We start from the raw sequence: 26220 nt of genomic DNA on the forward strand, positions 1-26220 counted from the left end.
GCTGCTAAAGATTTATCGGGGAACACAATATATGATCCTGGAAGAATAAACAACATTTTTAGGGATTTCTATGAAACTTTATACTCACCACAAATAAACCCATCTAAAAATGAAATTGATCTGTTTCTTGACAACGTAACTCTTCCAAAATTACTAGACAGTCAAGCAATGGAACTGGATTCGCCACTGACGCCAAGTGAACTCCAGGAAGCCCTGATAAGTATGCCCAATAATAAGGCTCCAGGTCCAGACGGCTTCCCTGCAGAATTCTACAAAGAATTCTGGACAATTTTGGCACCAGTATTCCACAGCATGTTGCAGGAAATCGAGGAAAAGGGCAGACTACCACCAAATATGAATTCTGCCAACATTAGTCTCCTGCTAAAACCAGGCAAAGACCCTTTATTTCCCTCAAGCTATCGTCCAATTTCTCTTTTAAATGTAGACCTTAAAATAATCTGCAAAGTTCTCTCAAAGAGATTAGAGAAAATGACCCCCCTCTTAATTCATCCTGACCAAACTGGTTTCATAAAAGGTCGGCACTCCTCAACAAACACTCGTAGATTACTTAATTTAATAGACTACTCATACGATAAAAACATCGAAACCATAATATTATCTCTAGATGCAGAAAAAGCATTTGACAGAGTTAATTGGAAATTTTTATTCGCAACTTTACACAAATTTGGTTTTGGAAACTCTTTCATAAACTGGATAAGAATATTATACAATTCCCCAACGGCTCGTATCAGAACAAATGACCAGACATCCTCCAGCTTCTGTCTCCTGAGGGGCACCAGACAGGGATGCCCACTCTCCCCTTCACTTTTTGCAATTTTTATCGAACCTCTAGCAGCAGCATTTAGACAGGCTACAACAATTAAGGGCATAAAATGTAAGAACATAGAACATAAAATCAGTCTCTATGCGGATGATGTGTTGCTTTTTCTGCAAAACACACAAACCAACCTCTCTGAGGTAATTACTTTAATAAACTGGTTTTCAAGAGTTTCAGATTATTCAATTAACTGGCCAAAATCTACAGTTCTCCCCATTAACTGCTCCTTCCATAATTCTTCCTCTGCCCCACTGCAATCCGGAAATATTAAATATTTAGGTATTAATGTCTCTCCTAAGCTTTCAGACTTAACTAAACTAAACCACATCCCACTTCTAAAGAAAGTAGAAGGCGATCTGACTAGATGGAAATCTTTACCCATATCACTCATGGGAAGGGTCGCCACTATAAAAATGATGATCTTGCCAAAAATAAATTACTTATTTTTGATGATCCCTAACAAACCATCACAAGATTGGTTCAGATCTCTGGATTCATATATTTCCAAATTCCTTTGGAAAGATAAACCCCCGCGTATTAGCTTAAAAACGCTACAAAGAACCAAGGATAGAGGAGGATTAGATCTGCCTAATTTTCACCAATACTTCTTAGCCAACAGGCTTCAGTTCATCTCAGAATGGTTAAAACATACCTTCTTAGTTGAGCCCTGGCTAGATGTTGAACAGGCACTATGCAAGGATCTAGAGATTTCAGACCTACCATTTATTAGCTCAAACATCAAAAGACATGAATGCTTTAAAAGTATCAACATCAGCTTTTCTCTAACAGCATGGTGGGAGTTTCTAAAAATAACGGAGTCTTCATTAATCCCATGCAAACGTACACCTATCTGGAATAACCCTGACATATTACAAAACAATAATATGATTAATTTCCCAGAATGGAGTTGTAAAGGAATTAAATACTTAGAACATATATTAGAGGGAACAGAATTTATTCCATTTGACAGACTAGTTGAACAATATGGGATCAACAAGACAAGGTTTTTAGAATATCAACAAATTAAATCCATAATAAAAAAGAAATTTAACCTCAGTCAAGTTGAATTACAAACACCACTAAGTGCGGCACATTTTCTTACTCTTAAATCCCCCAAATTATTATCTAAAATATACAGAACACTCTCTAAATTAGATGAATCAATATCCCTTCCTACTGCAAAGTGGGAAGCAGATTTATCAGTCAACCTAGACCAAAACTTCTGGTCTCAGATTTGCTTAAAAACTTTTAAATTAATTAAAAATCCCAGTCTGCAATTAATACAATACAAAATACTTCATAGAGTGCACTATACAGGTCATCGGATGTTCAAGATGGGCTTTACATCTTCCAACAACTGCTCACACTGTCAAGGCAATACACCAGACAATTACATCCACGCTCTTTGGTTCTGTCCACCAGTGCAAAAGTTTTGGCGCGAGATATGTGAATACTTATCAAAGTGTCTGAAATGTAACATTCCAACTTCCCCCTTAGTGTGTCTACTGGGCAGCTTAGATAATGTCACTTCAGAAAAGAATATAGCCCATATGATCTTCACTGCCCTATGCATAGCCAAGAAAACAGTCCTCATGAACTGGAAAAATAAAAATAATCTTAATTCTAACCAATACAGAAATTATCTATTAGATTACATTAGTCTTGACACAGCCTCTGCCACCACATTAGATCAATTGCTCTGGGCCCCTTTTATCAGCTCCATCACCTAGTGGGGGTGGGGGGTCATAGTTTGGTCCCGCCTTCACTGTTGTGATTGGTGAGGGGGTAGGGACAGGCTTAGGGCGTCGGGGGGTTCCCCGGAGGCATCTTCCTTGGGGGGCTCAACCCGGGGTAGCGGTCACGTCCGGTTGGGGGCTCTGTTGGCTCTCAGGTGACTGTTTCCTCGCGGCTGCGTGCAGCGGGGCTAGGGGAGGGTCTGTGCTGACGGACGTGGGTTACTGACCTGGCAACCTGGCTGCCCCTGGGTGGGTCCGGGATGGGCGTGAGGTTCTGGGGGCGCTCCGTCTCTGGGCTGGGGCCCGGGCCGGGCCTCGGGGGCTTGGGTCCTGGTTGGTGTGTTGCCGGGGTTGTGGGCGGGTGGGTGCATGGGGGCCCGGCCCTGGAGCAGGGTGCCGCCGGTGCGTCGAGCCGCCTGGGGGGCTCTTCAACTGGTGGGGGGGATGGTCACATCTTGCAGGAGCTTTCTTCTCTTCAGGAACTCTCTGCAGGAGGGGGAGATACAGGAGAGGTGGAGGAAGATCTCAGCCTGGGCGTTTACCGTCTTATGTAGTCTGGAAGATGTGTGGATGGTGGGGTGGGTGGACTGTCCAGGGCTCTGTGGAGCCGGAGGGCGCTACTGCACTGGGCCCCGGTCTGATGGGCCTGGGCCCCCCTTCCCTGGCGGGTCGCGAAGGGTGGGAGTGCCTACTGGGGTCAGCGGGGGAGCTGGCCCCAGGGAGGGGTTACCTGCCCCTCCCTTCCTTCCCTCCCCATCTCCAGCTGCCTCCCTCTTCCCGCTCCTCCACAACCACCCACACATGCAGGACCTTGGAGTGGGGGTATGTCACCAGGGTGCAGAGGAGGCTACCCCCCCCCCCCCCCTGTCCCCTTCTGGCTGCCTCTGCCTCAATTTTATCCCACAACTTAGACATTCACATTATTCACACTCTCATTACACATACATATAGGATCTTGGGGGTGGGCACAATCACGGAGTCCAAATTACCATCAGGGTGTATACCTCACCCCTGACGTCGTTGCCCACCTCTCAATTTTAAATACACTTAGTCATTGAGGGCTAGCAGGAGGGACTATGCGCTTACCTGCTGCTCCTTGGCAGGTAGCTCCATGCCCTCCTGGGTTTTAATTGCACCTTAGAACACATATGCATCAACACTACAATGAGCGGGTGGAGGGAGGTTTGGAGTCTTCTCCCACCCCCATTCTCTGCGGCCTGCTGGAGCAGGAGGGCTAGTAGGAGGAGTTGGCCGTCCGACTGCGGTCTGGGGTGTGGGGCCTCCCTGCTGCTGCGGAGTCGGGGTGGTCTGCCTCTCCCCACCGCAGGGAAAAGGGTAACACCACCTGGGTCTGGGTGCAATTCCCCCCTCCAGGGGCAAGGGTACCTAGACCCGGTTTGTAGAGTACGCTTGGGGAGTGTGATTGTGTGTACAGCGTCTCTTTATGTCTGTCTCCACGTTGGTTGAGTGTGGAGTGAGTGCATATGAGAGCATGAGGGTGGGAATGGATGTTTGTGTCTGTGTGTGCCTGTATGTCTGTGTCTATATGTCAGGTTGGGTATCAGACGCCACCTCTCTGGGGACATCTCAGGCCCTCCAAGGTTTGGAGGCCTATCTCCACCCACCACCACTTCCCCTGCCGGTGGCGGACTCCCTCAGGTGTCGGTGTGTTGGTGGTTCTTTGTGTCTGGGGGTGGGCGTCCGGGTACACACCGGCTCACTCCTTGGCGGCCGCTTGTCGGGGCCTGGGGCCTGGGGCTCGCTCGGGCCCCTTTGGAGGTGGGGTGCCCCCGGCCTCTCGGCCTGGGGCTCGGTCACTCAGGCACAGCTGGGGGCCGGCGGAGCTCACGGGCGCGTCACTGCAACTCCCCCTGACTTCTGCTCCGCGGCTGCTGGGCGAGCCCTCATCTGGGACTCTCCTCAGCTCTTACTGGAACAGTGGCGCGGCTGCCCCTCTGTTGGTCTTCCATGGTCTCTTGTGTTCTGGGGGCCTCTGGATGTCTAGAGTTTTGATCTCCTCCATACCCGCTTCACACCCTGGAGGACGGGGCTGTGGCCCCCCCACACTCCCTAGCAGATCATTACATGGAGAAACCTTTGGAATGCAAGCATGCTGATCCACACAGGTATGCACACATGGGTATTCACAGACGCGGACTAAAGCTTTCTTGGCTGCTGCCTCAAAGCACACTGTGCGCTGTCTATCTTGCGTGCTGCACAATATCGTTTATTATTTAGTAAATATTGATATCTATGACTAGCTAGTTTATTGTGATGGTGCTTTGTTTTCTCTATTATTATGTTGCTCTTTGTTGTTTGCTGTCTCCTCTGTTTGTTTTTTTTTGTTTGTTTGTTTTTTTTTTCTCTCCATACAGGTGACCCAGGAGTTCTTTTTTTTTTTTCTCTCTCTTCCCCCCTCTTCTCACCGTCTCTTCTCCCCTTTGGTTTTCTTTCTTTCTCTCCCCCTCTTTCTCTCATTCATTCCCCCTGTCCTATTTATTAAAAAATAAAATAAAAAAAATAAAATGACAAAGGATGAACTGAAGCTCTGCCATCACGTAATGTCGCATACTGCTGTTTCTGATGTCATTTAAAAAAAAAAAAAAAAAAAAAAAAGGAAGAGGACTCCCTTACTGCATTTATTTATATTGTATTGTCTGTATAGCACTTTAGAGCACACCTTTCACTTTATTAAAAGCACCTTATCAAGTACTTTATGAGCATTGCACTTTAAGCATGGATTTGCACACAAGAAGTTTAAATATTTATTGACTATTTATTGGGAATTTTAAAATCAGTTGGTAGCCTTGTTTCAGATCCTGCACAGCTGCTCCTCATCAAGGAATGTGGTGGTTGTCTGTCAGGAGAGAAGAATGGTGATTGAGATTGTGATTAAGGTTTACCAATAAGGAAAACTAATGCATGTGTGTGTGAAATCTAGGGATAAAAGTGGTGCAAATAAGTGTTTGTAAGTTAATGATTACTCACCTTTCTTGCCTGTGTCCTCTTCAAGGTGTTTGGGCAAATGTTTCCCCGGGGGTCCAGACACCATTTAAAGGTTCCGGGAGAGACCATTGGTAAAGAGAGTGTGGTGAATCTTTTTGTGCTTGGGTTTCTGGGTTTTTATAATATTGGGTTTGGTGTAACATTAAAGTGTGAAGTATTTATTAATATGTAAATGTGAAAATGTATTTATGTATTTATTTATTCTTATTGATATATTGTATACTGTGGTGGAAGGTTGGGATTTAAGAATTTACCTGAGAGTGGAATAATGGTTAAGTCTGTGACAGCTGAACATATTTAAGGCTGCCAGTTGTCATTAGAGGATGGATTTTTGTGCTGTGAAGAAGCTCGACAAGTTAATTGTTTTAAGGAGAGCCATATAGCAAATAAATACTTTGTTCCACTACACTTGCCTTGGTCTGTCTCACTGTGTTTCCAGCCGCTAAGGGCTGCCCTGTTACATGACATTAATGTGATTTGTCTTTAACAGATGTTTCAACACACCATAGATTGTGTCCTCAGTGCCAGATGGTCTACAGATACCAGGAGTGGACAGATGGGCTTCACAACTTTGACAACCACGTTGTTTTGTCTCTTGAACTCTGCCTTCTTTTGAGAGAAAATCTGCAGGTGAGGATCACAAAAATAAAATATACTCATCTGAAGATGGGAAAAATGTGTTTGTGTCATTATATGTTGGTGCCCAAATTTAAATATCTGTGTAATCATTAGGGATGGGTATCGTTTAGGTTTTATCCGATACCGGTGCCAAATCGGTACTTTTGAAACGGTGCCGGTGCTCAAACGGTGCTCAAACCGGTGCTTAAAGAATGGAGAACACAAAATTGGTCCAAAAACCTCATGTTCAGCTGGTTTTTGTAAAAAGATAACAATGTTAGCCTTTTCTGCAGCTATGGGGCATATATGGTATCACTCTTGGCTGGAAGCAGTGCTTAAACAATGGAAAAAACACAAACTTTATCCAAAAACCTCTCGTTTAACTGTTTCCCTCTTTTTCTTTGGTCATTTTAGCCTTTTTGGCCAGGGTGAAGGGAGCATCTGCCATCAAACAAGAAGACAGCCGCATGTAGCTATGATGATGATGTTTGCTAGTTCACCTTACATGCATTAATGTAATAACGTGGTTAGCCTCACGCTACTCACGCAGAGAAGAACGGTTGCTGCTGCCATCATCATCCATCATCATTTCTGCTACACTGGCAAGGCTAGGGGTCAGGACTCTCCTCTTCGTGTTTTTGGGGATGTTGCTAACTCCGCGTCTGATAACAGGCACCACACCCGCAGTAGATGCACTCTGTGTGAGGTCTCGCAGCAAGCTATCAAATACAGCGCATTTCTTGGCTTTAAAAAAAAAAAAACGCTATGCGTCGCCAGGTGTTTCATCGGATTTGAGGTGTTACCTCCTTTGACAGTATCACAGTATCAGCTTAAAGCACTTGTTGCAGGCTGCTGAGTTTGCATATTTTGCTGTGAAGTACAGCCAGACTTTTGACCGCTTCGCCTAGGGCATTTTTAATCTGTAGCTCTGCTCTAAAAGAACGTACGTACCTGGACCCGCCTACTATCCTCAGAAACGTAAAATGATTGGCTAGAAGTGTATCACAGCTCAGGACCTTCTTGCTGTGCCACCGTGCTTAGATATTATTAACATACAAATGCAGTAGTATTCTGGTATATAACCAAAGATCATTAACGCAGAGAGTGTTTGTAGCAAACCAAAGGCTTGGAAAGATTAATGATTTATTATCCATTTTCCTAACAAAATATAAAGAAATACATACTTATAGAACTTTAATAAACATAAAAAAGGCATGTCTCAAGACCTTTTCACTATCCTCTCCAAACAGCAACGGTGCAAAGGAAGATGCAACACTAGGTGCTTGGATAACATAAGATGTTCAACACATCACTGAAGAAACATTTTTCTCAAAGCCAAATGTACCCCAGATGATGTCTAAGCTACAGCACGCTAGCAGGCTATTCTTTCAAAGCTTTGTAAATACTCTGATAAATAACATCTAACATGTTTTGAATCACATAATACAGCATCCGACTTTAAATACTAAGTACTGTCATGTATTTTAGACACAGGCTACAAATGTCACCAAAAAAGAATAAATAACTGAAAAGCTCCAATGAACTGCTGCCTACTCTGTAGTTTACACAGTGTTCATCTTGCCCTCAAAGAGACTAAAATCTCATCCAAAGCTTTTTAGATGTCAACTCTATCTCTCCAAGTGAAGTAACCCAGAGGGATCAGCTTCAGAGGGACATATTGGAAAGATGTTCTCCAAAATTAGCTGTCAGTAGAAGAGACATTCAGAGAACAGAGCTGACGATGTGATGTGAACAGAGGTGGGTAGTAATGAGTTACATTTACTCCGTTACATTTACTTGAGTAAGTTTTTGAAAAACATTTATTTTTAAAGTATATCTCCAAAAGTTGATTCTGTTCATCTGGACGTAGCGTTTTGTGGGAGAAACGTTTTCTCACTCATCCCAATAACTTCTTCAGTCTCAGCTGACTGCAGTTTTCCCCAATCTTATAAACAGTACATTTGCATAATGACTGAAACAAGCCCAGAGAAGGAACAATGAGCTGGGAGGTCAGTTCCTTAATCTTAATTATGCAAATTCTCATGACCATAGAGATGGCACGATACCACTTTTTTATGTCCGATACCGATATCATAAATTTGGATATCTGCCGATACCGATATGAATCCGATATAGTGTTTTTTAATCAATAAAACTGTTTTTTAAATATCTTGCTGCATTTTGTATAAGTTCATACTCAAGTTTAAAAAACAACAACACTAAAGCTATTCTGTTATACCTGTATGCAAAAAAAAATATTTCATAGTTCAGCAATACTGATCAATCTAATAAACATAAACCTACACCATCCTCCCTATTCTGGTATTTTAAAGAGTACTTAGGTTGCTTAATATTTACGCTAACTTCCAGCAAAAAAAATAAAAAATAAAAAATAGGGAACCACTCCTCACGCGCCACCTCATGATGCTTAATCGACATAATCAACCTTAATTTGATGCAGTGTGAAAAGAAAATACACAGAAATCAATTATTTTTCAAGAAATATTAAATAGATTCAACATCTTTCTTTAACAGAACTGCAGACTGCACAGATGGTACCTTCCCAAAGGAAAAAGTACTATAGCTTACTAGGGTATATATTAGACATAATAGTTACTATATACAGTAATGGACTTCTATTCATTTTAGATCAAATTAAAACTTTGGGTGTCAGATAATTATTTAATAAAAGCTAGACTTTTTAAATGAGAATAAGAAAGAAAAGTATTTCTTTGTGCCCCCCTTTTCCCTGTTAATGCCTTACCTGCCCCCCTGGCTAAACTTTGCTAGATCCGCCCCTGCACAGTTACCAGCCGTCAGCTACGTAGAAAAGGATCCTGGTGTAGAAAGTAATATTAAATAAATTCTAACAACAGCTTAAAACAAACAAGAGAGACGGAGTCGCGACAGAAAAGCCGATCAGCTGATCATTAAGCAGTTTCATGATTGAAGTAGCAGCAGGAGAGGGAGGGACAGAGAAGACGCAGTCGCTCCATAAATCGGTTGTTAAGCTTAACGTGGGAATGCTTTACAAACATTCAGAAATGGACTTACACACTTGCTTTACTTCTCTCGGGGATAACTTTGTCGGAGATGAAATGCCGGCTCCAAATGCTGAACCAGACCACCGACAGGTCTCGCACACCACAGCCGCTCTATCACGTGATGCATACTGCTCCGACGTGCTAAGGTTATGAGGCGAGTTACGGCGTGTCGCAAGTTTTGTGAGGTGCTTTTGTGATATTTAATGGATTGGATTACATTTTTTATTTCTCTCCGATATCTGATCCAGTAATTTAGGTCAGTATCGGACCGATACCGATACGTAATATCGGATTGGTCCATCTCTACCATTGATCAACAACCACTGACCAAAACCCACTGATCAAAGACCACTGATCAATGGCCATGAGTACCATTCACAGAGAGTTGAGGAATGGCTGCAATCACAGCATTGTAAGATGGCGAAAGATGTACCCTTAGGCCCCCTCCTCGATTCAAAAATGGTCTTTCCCTTTTCACGTAAATGGCCTCCTTGACTCCGCGCTCAAACCAGCGTTCCTCACTGTCCAAGATATGTACATCCTCATCCTTGAAAGAGTGTCCGCTGGCCTGTAGGTGTAAATAGACTGCAGAGTCCTGGCCTGACGAGGTAGCTCTTCTGTGTTGTGCCATCCTCTTAGCCAGAGGTTGTTTGGTTTCCCCGATGTATAAATCCTGGCAATCCTCTTGGCACTTAACAGCGTACACTATGTTACTCTGTTTGTGTCAGGGGACCCCATCGTTGGGGTTGACCAATTTTTGGCGCAGCGTTTTTAAAAGCCACAGAGACCTGGTGTTTAGAAAAAATGCGTCTCAACTGTTTATAAGATTGGGGAAAACTGCAGTCAGCTGAGACTGAAGAAGTCACTTGGATGAGTGACGAAACGTTTCTCCCACAAAATGTTTCTCCCACAAAACGCTACGTCCAGATGAACAATTTCAACTTTTGGAGAGGTACTTTTACTCGGCAATATTTGGCAAAATTTGACTCATTACTTTGTTTTAAATAATCAGTTTAATAATTAATAATAATAATGGATACTTTATTGATCCCCATGGGGAAATTACTTGTTTTTCTCTGCATTTGACCCATTCACTCAGTGAAGCAGTGGGCAGCCCACTAAGCAGGCGCCCGGGGAGCAGTGTGTAGGGACGGTACCTTGCTCAGGGATACCTCAGGGTAGCCGTTAAGTGGATTCGAACCGCCGACCTTCCGATCATGGGGCGACCACTTTACCTACTGAGCTATCCCTGCCCCAATTACATAATACTGCTAATAATGGGTCATTCTGCCAGTGGAGTTTCTTGTAACTCCTTTACCAATCAGATGCAGTCACATGAGCAGTTTGAAACTGTGGCGGACAGAGCGGCCCAAGTGTTTTAAAGTAGCGTGTAGATACATGGAAAGAAGAAACACATGAAAACATGGCAGAGTCAACTGTCTCCGCTAGAACTGAAGAGGATGAACACCAAGGGTGTTCATCCTCTTCAGTTGGATGAACACCATCCAACTGAAGAGTTGGATTGTTTTGTATCAAAACAATACAAAGATTGTTTCACTTAAAAGCAGTACAAAAGAACAGCTATATTTTCAGTGTTGGTTTCTACAGTGTGAGCCAAAGCAAACAGACTTTTCAGCGTGAAAAAACTCAACTCATGTAACCTGTGGAAACGTGTCGCAGTAAGTTTACTCTAAATATATTTTTAGCTTTGGTTAGTTTGATATCAGTCTTATGTTACATGTTATGTTCTAATGTTTTCTCTGAGGCTGCTGTGCCATTTAGAGCAAAAATGAATATAAAGTTTACAGCATATCTCGTCACTGGAAATGGTTTGCACTGTTTATATATTTATATTATTTACTGTAGATATTGGTTAAAAAGGCTTTATGTTGTGAAAAACTGAAATCTGGAAATTAGAATTGTACATATACATATATTCTATTTGAAAATACTAACATTTGTATATTTATTTATTTATGTTTGTCTGATAGCATTTATTTAAAAAATACATTTTCACCAATTACTTTTTTACTCTTATTTGGGCAATTTTTTTGACAACTACTTTTCACTTTTACTTGAGTAATAATATTTTACTATTTTATTTTACTTAAGTACAATTTTTGGATACTCAACCCACCTCTGGATGTGAAGATGTGAAGACAGCAACATTACAGATATCCTCAGTGAAAACAGGGCAGGGGGGCAGTAGACTGTCTGTCCTCGACATTAATTAGGCCTACCTGTGGGTTGTCCTCCATTACACAGCGGATCTTTTCCACCACATCAATGCGGCGCTGCCGGTGCAGGGCGTTGATCAGCTTGGCCAGGTTGGCATCGCTGTCCCGGATCGTCCAGTGCTGCAGCGCAGCATACGCCCTCTCATGATCAGAAGAGTAGCCGTTGGAGAAGGCAGCCACCTCACGCTCTGTGACATTAGCCAGCGACTGATAGATGTCAATCCACTGCGTGCCCACCTGGGCTGCCACGAGCTTCAAGATATCCACTCCTAAAACACCAAAAGATGGAGAAAAAACAGTTAGAGAACACATGTGATCATTTGTTCAGGAACTAATGGGTTATTCAAAGAGAAAAACCTTATTAGTTAGTGGGGAGAGGTAAATTGATTGCACTAATCACCAATCTTTTTTTTTTCGTAAGATTTATTTTCATTTTTAAATTTGAAAAACAAACAAAAAAAAAACCAAAAACAAAAAGCTCACAATTATGACACAAAGCAAATATCTACAACTCACTACAACATGGCAAGTTATTGTGACTACAGGAACACTCTTAAGTGTATATTCTTGTTTTCATGCCATTCAAGGATAATTCCAAAAATCTGAAAACCAAACACAAAAAGTAATAACATAATAATAATAATAATAACATAACAATATTGGTAATTACAAGAAAGAATTAGGAGACAGTATGCAAGACAAAAGAGAACAAATAAAATCAGCAAAACAAAAAGTATAGAACACATTATACGAACTTTTCCCACCCTCCCCCCATCCCTCTAACCTTGTATGGCTCTCAATCTCCTTACATTCCTATATCTAGACAGTTTATATTCACACTTATTTATAGAAACTCTTGTGTTCAGGAATCAACGCACTTCACGGTAAAACCACATCAATCAGGAAGTCAAGCCAGGAAAGCTGAACCGGGGATCAATTTAAAACAGACCCAGGGGGGTTCAGGATCAGAAAGACTTTATTTATCCCCAAGGGGCAATTAAGAATTTTGAGTCACCACTATAATCTGTCAAGTCCAGAGACGGTAGTACTGCCAACAAGGGGCCCCAGATTTTTTCAAAGGTTTCATACTTCCCTTTTACACTACGATATCTTCTCAGGTGTGCAGTAGGACACTATGTCTGTGAAGGTTCTCAGTCATCCAGGTCATCGTAGTCAAAGGAGGACACTAGCTCATTAATCCAGTGTCTCAGTGTTGGAGGATTTTCAGATTTCCAATATAGCAGAATACATCTTTTCAACGCTGTACTCGCAAGTAAAATAAAATATTTCTTCTAGTAATTCACATTAATAGAAGCTGTGTCACCTAGAATCCATAGTTTTGGGTACAGTTCAATTGGGATTCCCATTACCCTTGAGATTATTACAATGGCGCGTCTCCAAAATTGTTCTATCACTGGGCAATTCCACAGCATGTATATCTGGAGGGAATAATTACTCAATTTTATGTAGTCTGTAAGGGGTGTAATATATCCTATGAAATATGTTAAATTGCATTTGCCTGTGTCTTATAGAGATTAACATGGTCTGTGCCTGTTCCAATAAGTGGTGCCATTCTACCTCTTCATAAACATAGCCCAGGTCTGTTTCCCATTTTCTTTTTATGGATGCTTTGTTGTGATCAGGTAACTTTTCACTGATAATAGCATATATAGAAGATGCTATTCCTTTTATTGACTTGCACGGTTTGGTGCAAAGATGGGTTTCAAGAGAGGTTTGTTTTGGTATCTCGGGGAATGCCCCTTTGGATTTCTCTTTGAAGAAACTTTGTCTTGGAAGTTTAAATTTTTCTTTTAGTTGTTGAAAGTCAATAAATGTATCATTATTTTATAAGTCAGCAACACTATTGAACGCTGTTCAATACTGAAGAAATTTAAACTTCTTAAAATTATGCAAAATTGCAGAATATTGCAGAATATTTTTAAGGTTTAACGGGGCGATCGTGGCTCAAGAGTTGGGAGTTCGCCTTGTAATCGGAAGGTTGCTGGTTCGAGCCCCGGCTTGGACAGTCTTGGTCGTTGTGTCCTTGGGCAAGACACTTCACCCGTTGCCTACTGGTGGTGGTCAGAGGGCCCGGTGGCGCCAGTGTCCGGCAGCCTCGCCTCTGTCAGTGCGCCCCAGGGTGGCTGTGGCTACAATGTAGCTTGCCATCACCAGTGTGTGAATGTATGTGTGAATGGGTGGATGACTGGATGTGTAAAGCGCTTTGGGGTCCTTAGGGACTAGTAAAGCGCTATATAAATACAGGCCATTTACCATTTACCAGGCCAAGGTTATCTGCTATGAAAAGCCAGACCAGGAAAATCTCCTTCATGTTTTTCTGTGTTTTATTCTCAGTTACTTTCACACAAAGGCATCTGCTGTGATTTTCACAATTCTGATGAAATCTCATGTGTATCAGTACTGATAAATGATCAGAATTATAATATTTCTGACTGTCTGAGGCTAAATTGAATCAAATCAGGACTTTGAGAACCGGAATCGAATGGATTATAGAAATCAGCGATGATACCCAGCCCTACTGAGCAGCCTAGGCCTGAGAGAAGTGGATGTAGCTGCGGGTAATAAGAAAAGATGAAAAGAACTATTGATAACTTTTTTGTTAAGTTAAGGCCTGATCTGCCTGAAATTCATAGCCAGTGCTCTGACACGGTGCCATCAATCTTTGAATGCTGAAAAAGCACAGTGTATCCAGGAAACACATATGATGCAATAAATGCACTGCCCAAGTGTCCCCTCTCCCCACTGCCTTTCAGCAACAGACAGCAGCAAACAGGTCGTCAGAGGAGGCCAAGATGATGATTAAGTTTAACATTTTCTACAATATTGACAAAGCACTTTAAGCACAAGTTTGTTAGTTAATAATTTAGAAATGAATATTGTCTGTATGGACTCCCCCCCCAAAGAAAGTGCACATGTAAAACTGCGGTGTTAAGCGATGCGGTTGAAAAATTTGAGTGCACATAACTTTTGTGCCGGTATGCCTACATTTCTGAAGTTAGGCATACCGGTGCGCCCATGTCAAAAAGTTAGTCTAGAGCCCTGACAGCTGTCTGCCGGCAGAGCCCGCAGGCACGTCACTGCAACCCCCTCTGGCCTCTGCTCTGTGGCTGCTGGGTGACCTCTCATTCAGGGCTCTCCTCAGCTCTTCCTAAGAGGGTGGTTCGGTTGACCCCCTGCTGATCCTCCTTGGGTCCTCGTATTCTGGGGCCTCTGGATGTCTGGGAATGATCTCCTCCATACCTGCTTCATGCCCTGGGGGACGGGGCTATGGCTATGGCTATGGCTTCCCACACTTCCTAGCAGATTGTTACATGGAGAAACCTTTTGAATACAAGCGTGCTGATCCGAGGTGTACACACGGGTGTTCAAAGACACAAACTACACCTGTCTTGGCTGCTACCTCAAAGCACATTGTGCGCTGTCGATCACATGTATAATAACATGTAATATTCAGTATCTACTGTTAGCTAGTTTTGTGATTGTGATGGTGTTGTATTTATTATGTTGCTCTTTTTTGTTTGTTTTCTCTTCTGTTTTTTCTTATCTCAATACAGGTGATCCAGGTGTTTTGTTTGTTTTTTTCTTTTTCTTCCCCCTTTACTCGCCATTTCTTCTCCCCTCTATTTTTCGTTCTCTCCCTCTCTTTCTGTCATTCTTTCTCCCTGTCCTATCCTCCAGTCATGTCTGTTTGACGGGACGTCTGTAACAACCGAAAATCCAATCAGATAAATACATAATTATAATAAAGGTCAATCAAATGGACCAATATGGCAAGGCCATGATGATCCAATTGGTAAAGTAAATCCGCTTGGCATCTTTCTTGGCCTACAGACAACAATTTTGATGGCTAAAGATCCAAACGGGACAGGCAAAAAAAAAAGAAAAAAAAAGTGCCTGACATCACATTATTTGTTATGATATTGTCACGGCTAGCAGGGCAAGCCGTGTGAGTTTTAATAGATGACCCAAGATGCAGGCAGCTTCAGATGCGAGTGAGCTTTGTTAAAAAGGATGGACATACAAACTGGAATATAGCAGGCACAAAACAAAACCTAAGAGAACCTAAACTGGGAAAACTAACAAAACTAACCTGAAACCAGAACAGAGACAACAGAGGTAGACTTGGGGAAGCAACACAGAATGAAGCAGGGAGGTGACGGAGGGAGATAACGCAGACAAACCAGCAACAGGCAGGAGAACACACAGGGCTTAAATACTCACAGGCGTAATCGTGGGATGGGAGACAGGAGGAGAACACACCTGGGAGAAATCAAGGCTGACGAGACACAGACGTAAGGCTGAGAACACTCACACGAGATAGAGACCTTCAGAATAAAACAGGAAACTCACAGACACAGAACCAGACAAGACACTGAACTTAACAGACAGATTCACAAGCAGACACTGTGACACCATGCACAGACAGAGGGAACACAGCAGTGGGAGCAGGCAGGCACAGAACAGAAACCTAACAAATGGCAAACCTTAACAAAAGACATAACCAGAATAAGCAAGAACATAGAATAATATAAGGAAACACAAAACACTGAGTCGTCAGACTCAGGAACATGGCAGATATTATACCGGGTAAACTTCTCTCCAAAGCCCATAGCCTCCAACATTTGAAATAGAAAGTTTGGCTCAATCCTGTCAAATGCTTTATTTGCATCCATAGAAATTATTAGCAGGGGGTTTTGATTTTTTTGAGCAGTATTCAATATATGGCGCAAACGTCGTACATTATCTGCTCCATGCCTGTTTTTCATGAAGCCTGTTTGGTCAGTGTGTATTATCTTAGGCATGTCTTCCAATCCAATGTTGTGATTTCCAATCTGTCAGGCTCAGGAGAGACTCGGAGGCAGACTGTCACTTAAGTTCACAATTTATTTACACACAGACACCAGGTGCGGATATATACAGGTGAGGGGGCACAGGAAGAGGGTCTCCGGGGAACACAGGCACGGCAAGGGGGCGGGCTATGTACACAATCCTTCACTGAAGCTCAGGTAGCTCGGACTCCGGCTTTTAGCTCACCAAACGGTGGTCCTCAGGCTGGCGAGAAATGAGTGTTACACAATAATCCAGTGAAGAAGCACTCTCAGCAGCCGCCTTAAGAAGTGAATGAGATGAGACGATTGTTTGCAGGTGTCCGAGCTAGGGGCTGGAGCCGTCATGACTCCGCCCCGGTAAAGCGCAGTGCGCAGGAGGGGAGAGAGAGAGACGCAGCACAACAAAAACACTTGTAGCCATACAGAGTCAGCCGAGAAGGCACAGGGTCATGACACAATCAGTCTGGTAATTTATTATTTTCTAAAGCTTCTATAATCATATTCGTGACTGGGGTCAGTAATTTATTTGAGAAAACCTTATAATAATCGACTAAGAATCCGTCTGGTCCAGGGGTCTTATTATTTTGTAAACAGTTGACGCAGAGTACCTCCATCTCAGATATATCTGCATCAAGCAGTTCTTTGTCCTCATTATGTGATTTGGGAAGGGTTACTCGGCATTTAGTAAGGCTGTTGTGTTTTTTTAGATGTTTTAATGCGACGAATCTCTTTGCAGCAGTACTGTCAGCCCCTTGCTCAGTTTTATAGAAATCTCATAGAATCGTTTAAACTCTGCATTTATGGGTGCTGATTCGTCAGCCTATAACAGCTGTAGTTTTTAGAGACACAGAAATGGCTGTGACAGATTTAGTCATCAACGAATACCAACTAATACATCAACCAGTCACAGCTGCACTGACAGCTGTCATTCCTGAAGCAATCTCCCATGAATCATAAGTGTGTATCAGTAAATTCTCTCAAATAGCCTTAGGCGTCACATTGTACTTCACAATCTCCTTCAGACACACACTGCTGCCTCTTCAGACTCTCTCTGCTCTACTTTCACTGACTCTTATGTGACTTTTCAGTGAAACTTAAACACTGCTTCATCTGTTTGTAGGGTAAATATACAGTAACTCCCTTGTTTTGTTTGACATGTGTGTTTGTTTTGTGTCTGTGTGTGTGCACTTGTACAGGTTTTTACCAGATGTAGTTTTAATGTCACACCTTCCAGTTACAACCTAGTTAAATGTGAAATGAATACCACAGAATGTCCATAAGGTGCAGTTGCAGTCTGGCAGTGGGAGCAGTGTGACAGTTCAACTGTTTAGGAGGGAAATGGCGAGAGGAAAGAAACTGTGCCCATGTCGGGTGGTCCTGGTCTGCAGGCTTCTATACCGTCTGCCAGAGGGCAGCAGGTCAAAAAGTCTGTGTCCAGGATGTGAGGGGTCTGTGAAGATTTTCCCTGCGCATTTCCTGGTTCTTGAGAGGTACGGGTCCTGGATGGAGGGCAGGGGGCCCCGATGAACATTTCTGCTGCCCGTACAATCCACTGCAGTCTGCGATTGTCCTGTTTAGTGGTTGCTCCATACCAGACTGCGATGGAGGAGGACAGGACAGACTCAATGACTGTAGTGTAGAACTAGAAGACTAGCAGCTCCTGTGGAAGACTGTACTTCCCCAGTTGTCTCAGGAAGTACATCCTCTGCTGGGTCTTTTTGAGGATGGAGTTGATGTTGGTCTCCCACTTCAGGTCCTGGGAGATGGTGGTACCCAGGAACTTGAAGATCTCCACAGTCGACACCGGGCTGTCTGATATAGTGAGGGAGAGCATTGTTGAGGGATGTCTCCTGTAGTCTACTGTCATCTCTACCCATATGGAAAAGATATAGTAAAAACTTATATGATTTACTCATGAAAGTGGCCACTTTCTCATTACTTTCATATATTGTTTTAGTAAGTATCCAAAACATACAAGTTTGATTATATAATTTTTCAAGGGATCTTATATCTGTTTTCACTCTTGTATGCTTTTCATACAAGTTTCACACAAGATAGATACAAACTTTATAAGATTTATACAGTGGGGCAAAAAAGTATTTAGTCAGCCACCGATTGTGCAAGTTTCCCCACCTAAAATGATGGCAGAGGTCAGTAATTTGCACCAGAGGTACACTTCAACTGTGAGAGACAGAATGTGAAAAAAAATCCATGAATTCACATGGTAGGATTTGTAAAGAATTTATTCGTAAATTAGGGTGGAAAATAAATATTTGGTCACCTCAAACAAGGAAAATCTCTGGCTCTCACAGACCTGTAACGTCTTCTGTAAGAAGCTTTTCTGTCCCCCACTCGTTACCTGTATGAATGGCACCTGTTTGAACTCATCATCTGTATAAAAGACACTTGTCCACACCCTCAAACAGTCAGACTCCAAACTCCGCCATGGCCAAGACCAAAGAGCTTTCGAAGGACACCAGGAAAAGTATTGTAGACCTGCACCAGACTGGGAAGAGTGAATCTACAATAGGCAAGCAGCTTGGTGTGAAAAAATCAACTGTGGGAGCAATCATCAGAAAATGGAAGACATACAAGACCACTGATAATCTCCCTCGATCTGGGGCTCCACGTAAGATCTCATCCCGTGGGGTCAAAATGATCATGAGAACGGTGAGCAAAGATCCCAGAACCACACGGGGGGACCTGGTGAATGACCTGCAGAGAGCTGGGACCAAAGTAACAAAGGTCACCATCAGTAACACACTACAACGGCAGGGAATCAAATCCCGCAGTGCCAGACGTGTTCCGCTGCTGAAGCCAGTGCATGTCCAGGCCCATCTGAAGTTTGCCAGAGAGCACATGGATGATACAGCAGAGGATTGGGAGAATGTCATGTGGTCAGGTGAAACCAATGTAGAACTTTTTGGTATAAACTCAACTCGTCGTGTTTGGAGGAAGAAGAATACTGAGTTGCATCCCAAGAACACCATACCTACTGTGAAGCATGGGGGTGGAAACATCATGCTATGGGGCTTTTTTTCTGCCAAGGGGACAGGACGACTGATCCGTGTTAAGGACAGAATGAATGGGGCCATGTATCGTGAGATTTTGAGCCAAAACCTCCTTCCATCAGTGAGAACTTTGAAGATGAAACGAGGCTGGGTCTTCCAACATGACAATGATCCAAAACACACCGCCTGGGCAACAAAGGAGTGGCTCCGTAAGAAGCATTTGAAAGTCCTGGAGTGGCCTAGCCAGTCTCCAGACCTCAACCCCATAGAAAATCTTTGGCGGGAGTTGAAAGTCCGTGTTGCTCGGCGACAGCCCCAAAACATCACTGCTCTCGAGAAGATCTGCATGGAGGAATGGGCCAAAATACCAGCTACTGTGTGTGCAAACCTGGTAAAGACCTATAGTAAACGTTTGACCTCTGTTATTGCCAACAAAGGTTATGTTACAAAGTATTGAGTTGTATTTTTGTTATTGGCCAAATACTTGTTTTCCACCCTGATTTACGAATAAATTCTTTACAAATCCTACCATGTGGATTCATGGATTTTTTTTTCACATTCTGTTACTCACAGTTGAAGTGTACCTCTGGTGCAAATTACTGACCTCTGTCATCATTTTAGGTGGGGGAACTTGCACAATCGGTGGCTGACTAAATACTTTTTTGCCCCACTGTATATATCTTTTCCATATGGGTACAGTCTTAAGCTTGTTCAGCTCCACATTGTGCTGACTGCACCAGATTACCAGCCGCTCAACTTCCTGCCGGTATGCAGGCTCATCACCATCCTGAATGAGGCCAATGATGGTGGTGTCATCTGCAAACTTTAGGAGTTTAACAGCCGAGTTCTTGGAGGTGCAGTCTTTAGTGTAGAGGGAGAACAACAGTGGTGAGAGGACACAACCTTGAGGGGCACTAATACTGAGGGACTGAGTTTTAGAGGTGATCTCCCCCAGCCTCACTCCTGACAGCCTCCTGTCTGTCAGGAAGCTGGTGATCCACTGACAGGTAGCTGGTGACATGCTGAGCTGGGAGAGTTTGGAGGAGAAAAGTTCAGGCACATTGGTGCAGGATGTAATGCAGCCCCATGTTCACTGTTTTCCCGGTAGGCAAACTGCAGGGGGTCCAACTGGTGTCCTTCAAATGAGCTAACACCAGTCGTTCAAAGGATTTCATGACCACAGACGTCAAGACAACAGGTCTGTAATCTTTCAGTCCTGTAATGGTGGGTTTCTTGGGGACCGGGATGATGGTGGAGCATTTGAAGCAGCTTGTTGAGTCTGGATTGAGGAGGGTGAGGGGGGAGAGGTGGCCAATATATTCTTCTGCAGTAGAATATATTTAACCCATTGGCCAGGTCTTTGTTTGCTTCAACAGTGGGTGGGGGGCGTCTGTAGCTGGTGATTTCCCGCAGGCCCTACCACACTGATGCAGGGTCGGTGGCTGAGAGCTGTTCATTGAGCTTCTGGGAGTAGATCCTTTTAGCTACTTTGATTTTGTGGTGGCAGATTTCTTTTCTCATGTATTAATCACATATTTAATCATATCACATTAGTTATAGTAATATCACTTTCTCACTTTACTATAGTAAGAGCACTCCTGTCACCAGCTTGCATGCATGTGAAATGTTAACACAGTGAGGCCATTGTAATGGGAGACGTTGAACAGATAGTGGGACTCCTCCTTATCAGGGATGTAAATCCTTAGGTAATGGCCAAGCAGAAAACAAGGTCATAATTCTCTCTATGAAGAGGGGCCAACATATAAGAGTTTGTGGAATGTTCTTTGTCTGTGTCTCTGTATTTAAGATGTAAGGGCGGTGGCCAAAATTCAGAGATGGTCCTAGGGTTTCACTGGGATGCTCTCTCCACATTGGAATGTGTTTATTAAACCCACTTCAAATCAAGCTCACTGGGTGTGTTGCAGGTTATTGTTAAATTTTCCATAACAATCTCCTTGATCAGTGTGTTCCTGGCCTGCTTGTACAGGGCCCCATTACCACTTCTGTAGGCGTCCTCCCTAGCCTTATGAAGATGTTGGAGTTTAGTCAAAAGTCAAAGTCAAAGTCAACTTTATTTGTCAATTCTGCCACATGTACAGGACATACAGAGAATAGAAATTTCGTTACTCTCAAACCCTAGATGAAATAGCAATGAACATTTAAATATAAGAGAATGATTAAAAAATGCAAATAAAATAATTAAAAAGTAAAAATTTAAATAAATACAATACAAATGAACAAGAAAGCTATACAATATACAATATACAGTATTCAGGTAAGGGTAAATGACATTGAGTGTAAACCAGGCAGAGTAGTGCAAATAGGCAAATAGTGCAAATGGAGATTTAGTAATGTACAGTAAGAGATAGTATAACAACAAAGTCTTATGAGGTAGTGGCAGTCCAATGCTCCACAAAGTGACTGGTAACTGGTGCAGGCCAGTGAGTGAGTCAGAGTGTGTGTGTGTGTGTGTGTGACAGAGTTCAGTGAGACCATGGAGGAGAAGAGGGGAGAGGGGGCAGAATCGGGAGGGAGTTAAGCTTCCTGACAGCCTGATGGATGAAGCTGTCCTTCAGTCTGCTGGTCCTGGCCTGGAGACTCCGCAGTCTCCTCCCTGACGGCAGCAGCTTGAAGAAGCTTTGCATTGGGTGCGTGGGATCAGCCGCTATGCAAAGGGCTTTTTTAGTGAGACGGGTGCTGTAAATGTCCTGGAGGGAGGGGAGAGAGACACCAATGATCCTCTCTGCAGCTCTCACTATGCGTTGGAGGGTTCTATGACAGGACGCATTGCAGGCTCCAAACCACACAGTGATGCAGCTCGACAGGATGCTCTCGATGGTGCCTCTGTAGAAAGTGTACATGATGGGGGCTGGTGCTCCTGCTCTTCTTAGTTTGCGGAGAAAGAAGAGACGCTGCTGTGATTTCTTGGCCAGTGCTGTGGTGTTGTACGTCCAGGAGAGATCCTCTGTGATGTGCACACCCAAGAACTTGGTGCTGCTCACTCTCTCCACAGACGCTCCGTCAATGGTCAGAGGAGCATGTTGGGTGTGCATTCTCCTGAAGTCCACAACAATCTCCTTCGTCTTCTCCACATTCAGAGAGAGATTGTTGTCAACACACCACGTGGCCAGGCGTCTCACCTCACTTCTGTAGTCGGTCTCATCCCTGTTGCTAATGAGACCCACGACTGTTGTGTCGTCCGCAAACTTGATGAAGAGGTTGGAGCTATATGATGGAGTGCAGTCATGGGTCAGCAGAGTGAAGAGGAGGGGGCTCAGCACACATCCCTGCGGGGCCCCCGTGTTTAAAATTATGGTGCTGGATGTATTACTGCCGACCCGTACTGCTTGAGGTCTTCCGGTGAGGAAATCCAACAGCCAGTTGCACAGTGAGGTGTTGAGCCCCAGCTGGACCAGTTTTTGAGTGAGCTGTTGGGGGATTATAGTGTTGAATGCTGAACTGAAATCTATGAACAGCATTCGAACATATGAGTCTTTTTTGTCCAGGTGTGTGAGTGCTGAGTGGAGTGCAGTGGAGATGGCATCATCGGTTGAGCGGTTGGGCCGATACGCAAACTGGAAGGGATCCAGGGAGGGGGGCAGGACAGTCTTGATGTGTTTCATGACTAGTCGTTCGAAGCACTTCATCAGGATGGGAGTAAGTGCAACAGGACGGTAGTCATTAAAGCAGGAGGGAGATGACTTTTTTGGAACCGGAATGATTGTGGTGGCTTTAAAACATGTGGGGACGACAGCCTGGATGAGTGATATGTTGAAGATGTCTGTGAAGACATCAGTGAGTTCCACTGCACAGTCTCTCAGTACACGACCAAGAATGTTGTCAGGACCCGGAGCTTTTCGTGCATTGATCCTGCTGAGGGATCTCCTCACGCTGTCCGGGGACAGAGTCATCACCTGGTCACCAGGAGGGGGTGGGGTCTTCTGTGCAGTGGTGTTGTTTTGGACTTCAAAGCGAGCAAAGAAAGTATTCAGCTCGTTCAGCAGGGGGATAGTGCTATCACAGGTCTGTGGTGGGGGCTTGTAATCTGTGATGGTCTGAATGCCCCGCCACAGGCTCCGTGAGTCTCTGCTGTCTTTGAAGTGATGAGATATTTTCCTGGAGTACTGTCTCTTAGCCTCTCTGATGCCACGGGAAAGGTTGGCCCTAGCTGTCCTCAGGCTCGCCTCGTCTCCATCTCTGAAGGCAACATTCCGAGCTTTCAGCAGCCTGTAGACCTCTCCTGTCATCCATGGTTTTTGATTTGCCCGGACAGTTATGGTTTTCGTGACTGTTACATCCTCAATACACTTGTTGATGTAGGCAGTAACAGTCTCTGCGTACTCCTGGAGGTCAGTGGTGTTGTTATAGGTGGCAGCCTGCTTAAACATGTCCCAGTCTGTGGTGTTAAAGCAGTCCTGTAAAGCCTCTGAAGACCCTTCTGGCCACACTTGTATCCGCTTACGAACCGGTTTGGTGGTTTTAACGAGCGGTCTGTAAGCAGGCATTAGCATGACAGTGATATGGTCTGAGGCGCCGAGGTGGGGGAGGGGAAAAGCTTTGTAGGCTCCTCTCTGGGTGGTGTAAACAAAGTCCAGTGTGTTATTTCCCCTTGTTGGAAAGTATATGTGTTGTTGTATTTTTGGAAACACGCACTTTAAGTCTGCATGATTGAAATCCCCAGCCAGGATGAGAAAAGCATCAGGATGGGCTGTCTGTTGCTCACTGATGTGCTGGTACAGTTCATTCAGTGCCTCACTCCTGTTGTTGACATTGGAGGAGGGAGGGATGTACACAGCGCACAGTAGTATGGCTGTATATTCCCTCGGTAGATAGAATGGCCGGCACTTAATAACCATAAACTCCAGCACTGGTGAGCAGTGTTTGCAGACCGCAGCAGCATCGCGACACCAGGCATCATTGATGTAAACACAAAGTCCTCCCCCGCGGGTCTTACCTCCCGCGACGATGACTCTGTCAGCACGGTAGCATGTTAGCTGGTCGAGCTGAATGGCGCGGTCCGGGACACTGTCGCTAAGCCATGTTTCCGTGAACACAAAAGCACAGCAGTCCTTTACGTTCCTTTGAGATGAACGTAGCAGTCGGATGTCGTCCAGTTTATTTTCTAGCGAGCGTACGTTGGCCAAAACGATAGAGGGGATGGCGGGTTTGTGTGGGCTAGCCGCTAGCCTAGCTCGGATGCCACCGCGCTTACCCCTCTTCTGCTTCCTCTCACACCGCTTGAGGCGCATCCATTGTGGGCGAAGTGCAGGAGTGGGGGTCGGTGATTGAGTAGGCCTTCGGAGCAGACCCAGATCTTTCAGCTTCTCGATGTCCACAGAGTTTAACTTAAAAAGTTTGTTTCTGCCGATGTCGAGAAGAAGTGTTCGGGCATATCCTCGCTTGCACACAGATAGACGCGACAAAGACTTACAAAAACACTGCAACTTACAGGACGAAAAACACGAAAAAGTAGTTTGTTTGGGAGAGAGAGAAGCCGCTGCGTGTGCACGCGCCGCCATGTTGAAAGGAACATAGGAGTTTAGGAGTGAACCATGGTTTATTGTTGTTGTACGTGCAAAAGGTCTTGGTTGGCACACACATAGCTTCAAAAGCAGTCCAATCAGTGCAGTCAAAACAGTCCTGCAGTTCCTGCTTTGCTGCGTTAGTCCACTTCTTCACAGTTTTGACTACAGGCTTGGCACGTTTGAGTTGTTACCTATAAACTGGAATAAGATGGACCAGGCAGTGATCAGAATCTCCCAAAGCTGCCCGGAGGACAGAGCAATAGGCATCTTTTAAAGTGGTGTAACAGTGATTCAGTGTGATGTTGTCCCTGGTGGGGCAGTCTATATGCTGTCTGTATTTAGGAAGTTCATGGTTTAGGCTTGCTCTGTTAAAACCCTCTAAGACAATTGTAAAGGAATCCGGGAATTTCCTTTCCAGGGTGGTAATCTGGTCAGCAAGCTCGCACAGTGCGTTGTTTGCGTTAGCCTGAGGAGGGATGTAAACTCCGACCAGCATGAATTAAGAAATCTCCCGCAGTGAATAAAAAGGTTTGCAGTTGATGAAAAAAAGTTTCCAGGTTTGGGCTGCAGTATTTCTGTAACACTGTGACATCAGTACTCCAACCTTTGTTAATGCAGAAGCAGACTCCGCCACCCTTTTTTTCCCTTGAAAGCTCCATTCCGCGGTACGCCCGGTGAAGTTGGAAACCTGGCAGATATAAGACAGCGTCTGGGATTCACTCAATGAGCCAGGATTCATTGAAGCAGAGGGAAGCATAGCGTGCAAAGTCCTTGTTAGTCCGGTCTAAAAGCAGTAATTCATCGACTTTGTTTGGAAGAGAGCAGAGATTCGCAAGATGCATTTGGGGAGTGCCGTGTGGAATCTTCGCCGACGTAGTTTCACCAGCATGAGTCCCCCGTCTGTGTCTCTTCTGGGAGCCACAGGGAGCCACTGCGCCTCTGACTAAAATCTCCAAATAACTTTACGGGTTTATGAAAAATGGATAAGAACTATTTTGAGACGACTGCCTGATGTTTAGCAGTTGATCTCTGGAGAAAGTGATGTTGTCTGAGTGACCAAAAGTGCAGAAAATAAACAAAAAAAAGAAAAGTGCGAGAGAGCGCAGTACAGAGGCTGCCACCCGTGGCGCTATTTTGCTCAGTTTATACAGTGGGGCAAAAGAGTGTTTAGTCAGCCACCGATTGTGCAAGTTCCCCCACTTAAAATGATGACAGAGGTCAGTAATTTGCACCAGAGGTACACTTCAACTGTGAGTAACAGAATGTGAAAAAAAAATCCATGAATCCACATGGTAGGATTTGTAAAGAATTTATTCGTAAATTAGGGTGGAAAATAAGTATTTGGTCACCTCAAA

General features: G+C 44.0%; 1 protein-coding gene across 1 annotated transcript in view; it reads right to left on the reverse strand.

The window, feature by feature from the left end:
* tnfrsf21 (tumor necrosis factor receptor superfamily, member 21) overlaps nucleotides 1–26220 on the reverse strand; it is a 127780-nt gene that overhangs the window by 63381 nt on the left and 38179 nt on the right. Inside the window, exon 4 of the mRNA XM_085372812.1 lies at nucleotides 11483–11748. Within this exon, the coding sequence (XP_085228938.1) occupies nucleotides 11483–11748 (266 nt within the window). The remainder of the gene's footprint in view (nucleotides 1–11482; nucleotides 11749–26220) is intronic.

This window comes from Diplotaxodon limnothrissa, linkage group LG15 (assembly GCF_057381915.1).
Source record: "Diplotaxodon limnothrissa isolate DT_005_m linkage group LG15, D_limnothrissa_male_GT1.1, whole genome shotgun sequence".
In the NCBI taxonomy this organism is placed as follows: domain Eukaryota; kingdom Metazoa; phylum Chordata; class Actinopteri; order Cichliformes; family Cichlidae; genus Diplotaxodon; species Diplotaxodon limnothrissa.